The 10,503-nt window shown below is 41.3% G+C and overlaps 2 protein-coding genes across 5 annotated transcripts in view; one reads left to right on the top strand and one right to left on the bottom strand.

The window, feature by feature from the left end:
- ankrd6b (ankyrin repeat domain 6b) overlaps nt 1–7,276 on the top strand; it is a gene marked incomplete at its 5' end in the record, with an annotated part of 50,975 nt that extends 43,699 nt beyond the window's left edge. For 2 of the 4 annotated variants that reach the window (XM_084377549.1, XM_084377550.1), the window contains 3 exons: nt 2,396–2,509; nt 3,080–3,380; nt 4,457–7,276. In XM_084377549.1, coding sequence (XP_084233675.1) covers nt 2,396–2,509; nt 3,080–3,380; nt 4,457–5,049 — 1,008 coding nt within the window. In that variant the 3' untranslated portion in view covers nt 5,050–7,276. The remainder of the gene's footprint in view (nt 1–2,395; nt 2,510–3,079; nt 3,381–4,456) is intronic. The other 2 variants (XM_084377551.1, XM_084377548.1) reach the window with 1 other exon arrangement.
- An 8-nt stretch (nt 7,277–7,284) lies between these two features.
- On the bottom strand, nt 7,285–9,429 carry lyrm2 (LYR motif containing 2). The gene is made up of 3 exons (XM_084377552.1): nt 9,178–9,429; nt 8,274–8,414; nt 7,285–7,689 (listed from the first exon to the last, which is right to left on the bottom strand). The coding sequence occupies exons 1-3, from the start codon at nt 9,220–9,222 to the stop codon at nt 7,609–7,611; spliced, it is 267 nt and encodes an 88-aa protein (XP_084233678.1). The 5' UTR covers nt 9,223–9,429; the 3' UTR covers nt 7,285–7,608.
- Between the last annotated feature and the right edge of the window lie 1,074 nt (nt 9,430–10,503).

Genomic DNA, 10,503 nt, shown 5'->3' on the forward strand with positions numbered 1-10,503 from the left:
AATAAGGAATTAAGTGTACCAAGTGGCACACACCTCATATCACAAGAAGTCATTTAACAGAGCTATACTGGAAGGTATAAAGGATCTCTGGGCACGGGAAGTCCACAAAGGTGGATCCCTGCGCTGCCATCCTCATGGTAACAACTCACATTCCACCATAGACAGAGTGATACATTACTGTACAACATTACCTGCAACATTGACCTGCAATGTTGACCTGCAATCTTGATAGACACATTAACAATCTTACTGAGTTTGTTGTTGTTAACTACAGACAGAAACACCAGGCAATGAAGCAGCAAGTTAAAATAATCTCAGTGAGTAAACAATAAAACAGAACCAGTATTTGTCTGTCCACTCCAAACTGTTTTCTTGGTATTCAGCTGGTACGTCCCAATTCCTTTCATTTCATCCCTGTCTCCCTCACTTGCAGCATTTAGAATAGCTATATTTATTATTTGTATAGTACTGATGCTAAATGCCCAAAAATGTAAATGTAAATGATGTATGTAAATACTCTATATTTATTGACAAATGAAATAAATATATTTTGTTTATTAAATGCATCAACATATTTTCGGGTTAAAGATGAAGTTGTAGCTGTAAAATGAATCTCAATGGCTTTGAAAGTGAGCCCGACAGATTTTTCGGACTGATGCTGATACCAAGTATAAAATTCTGATATCAATATATTGGTCAAGATACACATATTTTTTGCATTTATATATTTAGTTTATATGAATAAATTATAATAATAAGCATCTTTTTCTGCATGATAATCAAAAAAAAAAACTTGTTTCCATATCGGTGCATGTTGCAAAACACCCTTATATTGGTAGGGTTCTATTCTAAAGTGTTGAGTTGAAATCTCTCATCTCATCGCAGTTTGAGAAGCCTTTGTGTGTTATGGCCCTGTGAAGCTGAAAACATACAGCACAGCAGAGGTCAGGGCCTCTATTCTCTGTATGGAACTTAACAGTGCTGTAACAGTGAAGAAGCTTCGCTTTCATTTCCTTCTAGAGCCACCCTGTGTATGACACATGTAATTACAGTACTGTCAGACGCTTTAGATAATAGCTTCTATCAGATAGCACACTGATAGTCACTGATGCATATACTCTGAGCATCACTGCTGCCTACATGCAGTAGTGCAGGAATGCATAATAAACAGGAAGAGAACCACTACAGAAGCAGCTGTAGAGTCAGACACAAGAGAGAACATGGGAAGTAAAACCGCAGTTAGACTGAGGGACTTCCAGACAGAAAGACGTTTACTCTACAGCTGACTGACAGAGCACTGTGAGCTGGAATGACCCGGCCGTTATCATGCAGTGAAATAGTTCAGTGTATGGAACAGATTTCATCAAACATTCCACGTTATAGTTGAGCGTGCCATTCTAAAACAGTGCTGCCTTAACTACCTCCAACTGGTCCACTACTTATGTTGGCCTGACTCTCAGACATGCCTAGAAGAGGCATTTGAGATCAGATCACTTAGACCACATTCAGAGGTGTTCTGTTTCAACTAACCATTGAACTAGTAAGCGCGATTTTAAGAGTTGTTAAGTGAGGACAAAATGAACAAACTTTGCAAAACAATTTCACATTAATTCAAGCCTTCTTGTAAAATCGACTTTAAATGCAATTCATTAAGTTTCTTTCCTTTAAAAAGATGTCTGTGTTTGTTGGGGCACAGCTGTACCAGCCTGTCTGCTTCTGTGACTAAAGTACGACTTACCTGCCAACATTAAGCAGCTGTTTGAACACACTGTTTACACTGATTTCACCATTTACACTACATTGAAGGTAAACGTGTCAAATTTTACAAAACCCATAAAAAGTTACCTATAAAGGTTGCTTCCTTGTTGCCTCAGGAGAAAATCCCCAGACTCCCTTAAAGTGTGACAAAATTTTGTGAGTTGTGGAGAAACTGTAAACTTTGTGAAATGCTGTCTATAACAAATTTGTAACTGTTTGGACCTTCTTGTTAATTTAGCAAATGTTAAACATGAAGATACTTCTTTCTTTGTGTAAAAAAACAATGTGTCCATTTTTCCCAGTGATGTACTTGTGATGTGTGATGTATTTGCCTATACAGTAGAGCAGGGAAGTGAGATCCAATCTCAAATGAACTTATGGGCGTAAGGCTGTACACTTGTAGTCGGTCACTGAGGACAGATGTTGATACCAAAAGTGAACAGTCTCTGTTTCTTTATGGGGCTGACTCTGTGCATGGGCACAATGTCATGGTCAGACAGGAAAGGGACAAACAGACATCGCAAGAGAGTTGGAAGAGCACTGTTGAATAAAAAAATGCAACACAACTAGAGGAAATGTAGAAGTGAACAACTCAACAACTGCTGTCATTTTTCTGGGTGTGTGCTTTTCCCATCAGATCCGAGCTCTTGATAAGATGACATTGGAGAGAGTATCAGCAGAGAGGACTGAGTGTCTGCAGAGGATCGACCAGCGGGCCCTGCAGGAGCGACTGGAGGCGGAGAAGAGACAGGTAACACTGACAACTGGTACAGAGACACACAGGCTCTTTAGCTGATGAGAGATGTCACCACTGAGGTGTTGGTGCTGACCCACTTCCCTAATTTTGTGTTTTCTATCACACCTAGTGTGATAACCCTAACCCTAAGTAATAATTAGAGTAAAGAGAAAAAAAGGTGTTATAGAGCTGAAGAAATATTTAGATGAAAAAGTTCTGATGCTTATTGCTGAGACTAAAAAGGGCAAAAAAATTTTGTAGTTTAAAACAATCAAAAATTAACTAACATTATTAAATGTGAACAATCAACAGTGCTGACATTACGGCAAAGATGTCTACTGAAGTTAGCATGCTACCGGCTCGTCCTGTCTCATAATACAACTTTGTACCTCAAGAGGTGGTAGTCTGATAGCCTCTGTGGTTTCAGCTGGGAGACAGTGGTGATGTTGCTTTTAGGGCAATAAATGAACAAAATAAACTCACAAAACGTCAAGAAAGGAGCCACTTCTGTCAGCAATTGCTCCTCTCAATAAATGTGCCATAAGTCATAGAAACTCTTGTGTGTGGTTGTATGTGCCCTTTAAGCAGGCGTCTCTGGTCAGTGAGCTGAAGAGCTGGTGTCTGTCCAAGCTGCAGAACGTGGAGTTTCGCTTCGCAGGAGACCCCAGCAGCACCAAGCTGCAGCGCTCCTCCTCTGTCGCAGAGGGCCTGGATGAAGCTGATGGAGCTAGCCTCACTGCACCACCTTGTGGCCAGGGAGACAGCTCCCAGTGCCTGGAGCTCCAAAACAGCCCTGCCCTCCTGGACTCAGGCCGAGGGGAGCCCGGTGTGGCAGAGGGGGGCTCAGCTAACCATTACTTTGTGGTTCATGTGGAAAGCTCTCCAGGTATATCACCGTATTTAATAAATGATTTAGTGGTTTAGTGTCATGTCTTCTCATTTATTTGAAATAGGTCAAGTGTTTATAAAAAGATGAAAAACACACCCAGACACTTGTGTCTTAGTCTTGAGGATTATTTTTCTTTTGACCTGTAATGTTCTTCATCATGAGGTCTTGAGTATATGAGCACTCAACTGTGATGGCACGTCACACATTATCAGTGAATTGGGTTATCTTTATCAACATGTGACCAGTCATTCATTGACTAGGAGCGGTCACACCAGACTGTATGCTGTGTTATATTCATAGCTTCATCATTTATAGAAGCTACATACTAACATCTCAGTCCCCACCACTTGCAGAAACCCCCAGGTTGCAGCTACCAGCCACCACAGTGGCTCCTTACAGACACCCCTCTGTTACTGCCATACATCTCTAACTCGGGTTCATCTGTTAAAATAGAGGCCTTGTTTTACCTCACCTCATGCCTGTTCTGCACCTTTACCTGAAGCACTGTCATGTAGAACAAAAGAAGGACTTGCACATAACAATTGACCAACACATGTTGTGTGCCTGCACTAATTATAAACAAGTCAATTAAAAACTATTTTTCTGAAACTCTTCTGCAATTAGACAAATGTTGGGAAGTGACGTAGCAAATATCTTGGTAAACAGATTCTACATGGTTTTTTTTTTTAAATAGCAATTTGAGTGTTTTTGGCCTTGTGTTTGCAGTTAACTACATCTTATTATGTCCTGACACAAGAGTAAGCTGCTCTGCACCACTGCCCGGTTTCTTTCTTAAGCAGAAAAGCAAAGCTTTAAGCTACACCCTGAGGATAATTTATTTATTTTTGAAGAGGATTTAGTCTGCAGCTGTAGGCATATGTGATTAACAGTGCATTTTTTAGATGCACTATTTCTCTATTATGAAAGAATAATATTGCTGCCATCAGTGAAATTTGGCTCAGTCTGCCCGTGGTATGCTATTAATGATTCAGACTTATACCGCTAATTAGCAGGGTGGCTAATTAGAACTGTGTATGTGTGTAGTAACTGGATTTCTTTTGATCATGTACCAGATGGGGATAAGGCTCAGAATGCAGAAGTCAACTCTCCTGCAGCAAAGAGCCTGCTGTCATCAGTCCAGGTGGTTCGGCCGAAGGAGCGCTCAGTGATCTGTGCTGACACCCAGAGGAAGAACAAGGACCTGCAGGACGTGGACATGTTAGAGGTCGGGGCAAGCGGGGGCAGGAGTTGCAGAGCCAGCAGTCTGTCTCCGTCCACAGAGCGCCGCTGCGGCAGCAGGACTGAGGCTGGCCTCAGAGACAGGGAGCGAGGGCGGGACAGAGGGAAGCACCGCAAGAAACATTCCCAGGGCAGGACTAAGTCCAGAGGGGCCTCAGGGGTTAGGACTCTGGAGGTGTTTGGAGAGCAGCCAAGTGAACCCTCATTTGCTCAGGAGAGGGACAACATGCACGCTCTGGAGGTGACTCAGTACTTCTTTGAGGCTGTGTCGACGCAGATGGAGCGCTGGTATGAGAGGAAGGTGCAGGAGGCTCGCTGGCAGGCCAATCAGAGGGCTCAGGCCGACAGAGCTGCTCTGGTTGAGAGGATCACTTACCTGGAGGACGAGCTGCGCATGCTGAGGACAAGCAGACATGACGACTGCTAACACACAGCTCATATGTCACCATCACACTACAGACAAACAGACTGAATCTATGTGAGATCTGACCCTCTTTAACAGCCATGGATAACAACTGCTACCAGAGTAGAGAAGTAAAGGCATTATTTTCATTATTGGATCCACTCTATCATTACATATGTTTTCACATTCAAATCCCTGTTGGTTGTCATGGTAGCAATGGACTGATAGTTGTATAGTAATAAGGGCAGCTCTTGTGCACTGTTGTAAATAAACCAGTAGATATAAAGCTAGGTGTCAGATTGATCTAATGTGCCATTAACAAGAGATACACCACATTAATCACATCAACAAACACTATGTGCAGTGTGTACACACACATCCATTTATTATAAGCCCAACCATACTCTAAACACTGATTTGTGCAGAGATAGAATAGTGTAACTGTCTTTCTTTAAAGGTCCCATATTGTGAAAGTTGTGATTATAAAGCAGGTCTAAGTGCTATATAAATACTGTGAACGTATCAAAACGTTCAATCCACGGAGAAAAACACACAGCCCGCATTCATGAACTGTGCCTTCGCGTGTCGTCAGGACTTCTGTATGGTTGTGAAGTCACAACTACAGTCACATATAAGGCATTTAAGAGACGGGCGCTAAAACTGAGCGTTCAGACAGGGTGAAAAGAGGCATGGGCAGTTGGGGGGAAATTATTTGTTTTGAACATTAAAGCATGTTCATTTTTTTTAGACATCCTAAATAAAAGTATGAACTTGACAATATGGGACCTTTAAAAGCAGGCATAAATGATGTGCAGCGGTATCATTGGATCACAGTGAAGCTGTGTGGATGGAGGGAATTACAGTGTAATAAGCTTTTAGTTGATGTTTGCATGTTGGAATCAGCCCTGTGACTGAGGAACAACCTACCGCTTATTTATGAGAATGTAGCTAAACTGATGCAGCATGCAGCCCTACTGAAGGTTAGTTTTTGTCTTTAAGAAAGAATCAGTTGATTTTGCTGCATGGTATTATCTGTAGGAGCATGCCCATAAAATCATTTCAGACTTTCACAGTGAATAACTATAATTAGTGTATACATTTGAAAACGTGATCAACTAAATATGCATTGACACAAAGGAATTTTAAAAATATTATATTTCTTTATTTTGGCTAAAACTTATCATTTATCATTTTATTTGAAAATGGACTAGCAGAGATGTTTTGAATTTTTTCTTTACTTTTTGGTATCCCATTCACTCACTTGTCTGTTTCACTTTTCATTTGTTTCCTGCTTAAACATGTTCAGATTCCATATCATGATCACTGCATTTTAAAAATGAGTAAGCAGTGTCCTACTTGCTTGGAGACTAAAGGAGCAGCAACTTTTCTTCTCCCTTCCTTTCAGTTAATATTAATAAAACAAAAAACATTATTTTCACTGCAAAAAGGGAAGACTTAAGTAGATAATTAAACACTTTTAAAGTGTATACTGCCATCCATATCATGTCTCTATAGGCACTCAGTGGTTCAGTTTGCAGTGGATAGTAGCTGTATATCAGGTCAGCATCTTAGTAAATTTGTGAGTGGCATTAAGTGTTTACAATCCACTGGAGTGGGCAGTAAGAGGGGATGCAACACTGACTTTTCATTCATCAAAACACAGACTTTGTTAATTGTATGTTTCTGTCTATTCTTCATATTTGTAACTAAACCAGCCAAGCATCACTACTACAGTCAACATTAGAGCTGCATTAATTAGATGATGATAAAAAAACAACTATTTTTATAAATTGTTTTGGTATGTTTTGTTTTTTCTTATCTGATGGTAGCTTCTCCAGTGTGATTTGCTAATTTTGTTTTACATATTTTTTTATGTTTTCTGAAGTTTTACAGACCAAACGACTTATGGAGAAACCAATTAGCAGATAAATCAGGAATGAAATGAATCATTGGTTGCAGTCCTGGTTGACACCAGATCTTGAACAGTAGACTACCTATAATCCTGTGTCTCTGAATGCCAGTGCCCTGCCAATCTTGCCTACCTGTAAAGGACAGCGTTGATGAATTCTGTCAGAACATGAAGAAAGCTCAGAGTTGTGTTGCAGTATTACCGTCTGCTGTATGTTTGATGTTGTGATTGTCTGCTCATACATGTTTATTAGTTCAACATGGAGAACTGTGGATATGAATAATGCACTCTGTATCATTATGCCAGAAAGCATATTTTGTATTTAAAAAAATTCTCAGTCAACATCCATCTGTAGTTCCATTCATTCCTCTTTAATATACAATATAATATACAGTGCAAGTTTAGCAGATGGGCTAAACTCCAATTAGCCTCTCAGGTTAATCAGTGTCCATGATCATGGAACAAACATCTCCATCACTGTCTTCGGGTCAGCTCCATCAAACCATTGTTGAAAAGGTGTCCAGCCAGAGATGAGTTTCAGTTCATTCTGTATTATCTACTTACACTGGTGCTCCCTGATCAGAGGTGACCCTGACAGCCCTTACACAGTCTCCACCAATCACATGGTGCTCTTCGTTGACAGCCGATCCATAGTCCACAGCAGCTCACAGTATTTAACTCCTGGCCAATGCCAGACTCTTCTGCAGCTCCTCTAGATGGTTGTTAGCTTGTGTGACCATCATACGGATGGCATCCTAAAATAACAATGAGAGGGGAAACAGCGGTAATGGACAGAGCAGAGGATTCTGGGTAAAAATACAATATCTCTTCACCTATTCCATCACAAAAGTCTGTACCTTTAGCGTCATTACATATCATTGTCTTGATTAGTGATGAGATGTAGTTGAAAGCTTCAGAAAAAGATGGTAAGTGGTTCTTGATTTAAGATTTTTTGCTCAAACTACCAAGGTCAATAATCAACTTTTTTAATACAATGGACTGTGATTGTAACAATAAATATTTATCAGAATGATGACAGTTCCATACATTTTCAGAATGTAGTAACAATCGAGGCGATCAACGTCCCTTTTTAGAGACTTTCCAGACATGAAGGTAAACTATATAATCACCATCACGACTAACGAAGCTTTTCTGACGAGGAGCAAATTGTCTTCAAAACATCTACAGCAAAGTTTGATTTAACACTTTTAAATATCCTGAACAACACCCTCCTGAATATGTCACCAGGTTTTCACTCTTACAAACAGACTTGGCAGGGCACTTTTAGGTGACCAGGCTCTGTTATGGAAAGACAACCACATTCCTACCATGTCGTTACCTGGTCTGTGGCGCCCTTATTCCTCTTGAACTCATCTCTTGCCCAGTCTTTAAGGTAGTTCCTGTCTGTCTCGTCTGGTACCTGCCGTATGGTCCTCAGCATGTTTCTGTAAATCCCCAAAATCTTCTGTCTCTGTAAAAACTGAGAAGGAACCACCGGTTTAGACTCACCAGGACAACTGAAAGCTAATTTTCTTTATGAATGATCTAAAACTTGGATTACGAACATTGAGTGATATCATGGCTGCAACGGAGCCCGACTATGAAGAGAACAGTCACTTTCACTGCATCCATTGACTGCACTGCATGTTGTGTGAAATTTAAGTTTCAAAATTACAACTACCATCAACTCCATCTCCAGCCCACCTGTAGATGATACTCTGGTTAACGACAGCTTTACACCTTCATTATCCCTGTCAGCAGACCTGAACACCTGACATCATGTGCCACCTCGTTATTCTACACCCGTAATGTTTTGCAAATTAAACACGTTTTAACATTTGTAAAACGAAAACTCTAAAGCTATGCGTTAAATTACTGTTATGACTTTAGCTGAGGCATAGTCTTGTTTCTTTAACGTTAATGGTCTTAACTATGTAAGGTTGCTATTTCTTGCACATAAAACTCTGAACACAGCCACACACACTTAGCTAACCCCCGCAGACCTAGCTTAACTTCCAGTAAAACAGCGGACACACACGCAAAGGTAACCGCATTATTGATATATAAAAAACACATTTTACACCCAGTTACTTGACTGTAATGCAGTGAGCCGCGGAAGGAGACTGTCGCAGACTGTCTCTGGACTTAAGCTAACACGGCTAGCAAGATACCGTAGAGGTTGCTAGAACGTTAGTTTGTCAACCAGTTCTACTTTTACTGATATACAATGTAGCGTCAATTACCTGTTTTAAAGAAAGCGCTGCATGCGGTAACCTTGAAACTGCCATATCTAACAGCCCTGCTACAGCTCCGTTATGACACAAGTATCCAGTGGCTAGTCAGAAGCGGATGTTGTGATGACATTGATGCCGGTCGATTCGGTGTATGTCTCCCCCTGGTGGAGCGGAGGGCAGCAGCACGCAGACACAGCCTGACTGGACTGGACCTCAACGTGTGCGAGGTGTGACGGCCCACACCTCCATGTTTTCTGTGTTGCTCTGCTCTGTAGGAGTCATGGTGGGTCGTCGGACAAACGGCTGCACCTGAGGAAGGGAGGAGCCAAGCCTATAAAAGAGCAACTCACCCAGAGTGTGCTCTCTTGCTGGGCAGCCTCTACCTCATCGCCATAGCTTACACTTATACACACTGAGTGCATTCATATCATATAAGTTACATAAATCCTTTTGATTTGGAACTTTTTGTGTGTGTGACTTCCTATCTTGTTACAACCCTGAGCTTTTTTTTTTTTTTCAGCAGTTGGCTCCTTTTGGTAAGTAGAATGCACTGTGGGGAGAAAAGTACCTCTGTGTATGTTGGGGTGCTTGCAGTGTTACCAGTCAGCATTTTTGGTTTAAGTGACACTGGTAGAATAATGTTAAAGGGAGTGCCACACACAAAGCCCAGGAAGTGTTTTCTGCTTTGAGTATGGCTGATAGTGAAAATTATGAAGTGGTTAAAACTGCAGTTTTAAAAGTGTACGAGCTGGTACCAGAGGCATACCGACAAAAATGTAGAAGTTTGACTCCACCATGTCAGCACGCATTTGAAGAAGTCAAGGCCTTGATTTCTTCTGCCACTGTTTTGGCTGCTCCCAGTTTAGGAAAGCCGTTTAAGTTGCAGGTGGATGCTAGCAAGATAAGTGCTGGGGCAGTACTGTTGCAAACTGGGGATGTTGGCGTTGGCAAGCCAGTCTGTTTCTTTTCACGCAAGTTCAATTCCCATCAGTTGAATTATTCCATTGTGGAGAAGGAGGTGTTGGCTTTAATCTGGGCCTTGCAGAACTTTGAGGTTTATGTGGGGGGTGGAGTGGAGCCTCTAGTGGTTTATACTGATCACAACCCCCTGACCTTCCTACATTCCCTGCAAAATCCAAATCAGTGACTTATGAGATGGTGTCTCTTCCTTCCGCCATACAATTTGGACATCTGTCATATCAAGGGTGTAGAAAATGTCTTGGCGGATGCTTTGTCCAAAAGGCTGCCACATTGATGCTACAACTGCTACTGTGTTGAGTGCCCTAGGATGACGTTTTTTGTATGCCTACCAGTCTCTGATGCCAACCCAGACGT

This window comes from Pagrus pagrus, assembly GCF_965226575.1.
Source record: "Pagrus pagrus genome assembly, chromosome: 16".
NCBI lineage: Eukaryota > Metazoa > Chordata > Actinopteri > Spariformes > Sparidae > Pagrus > Pagrus pagrus.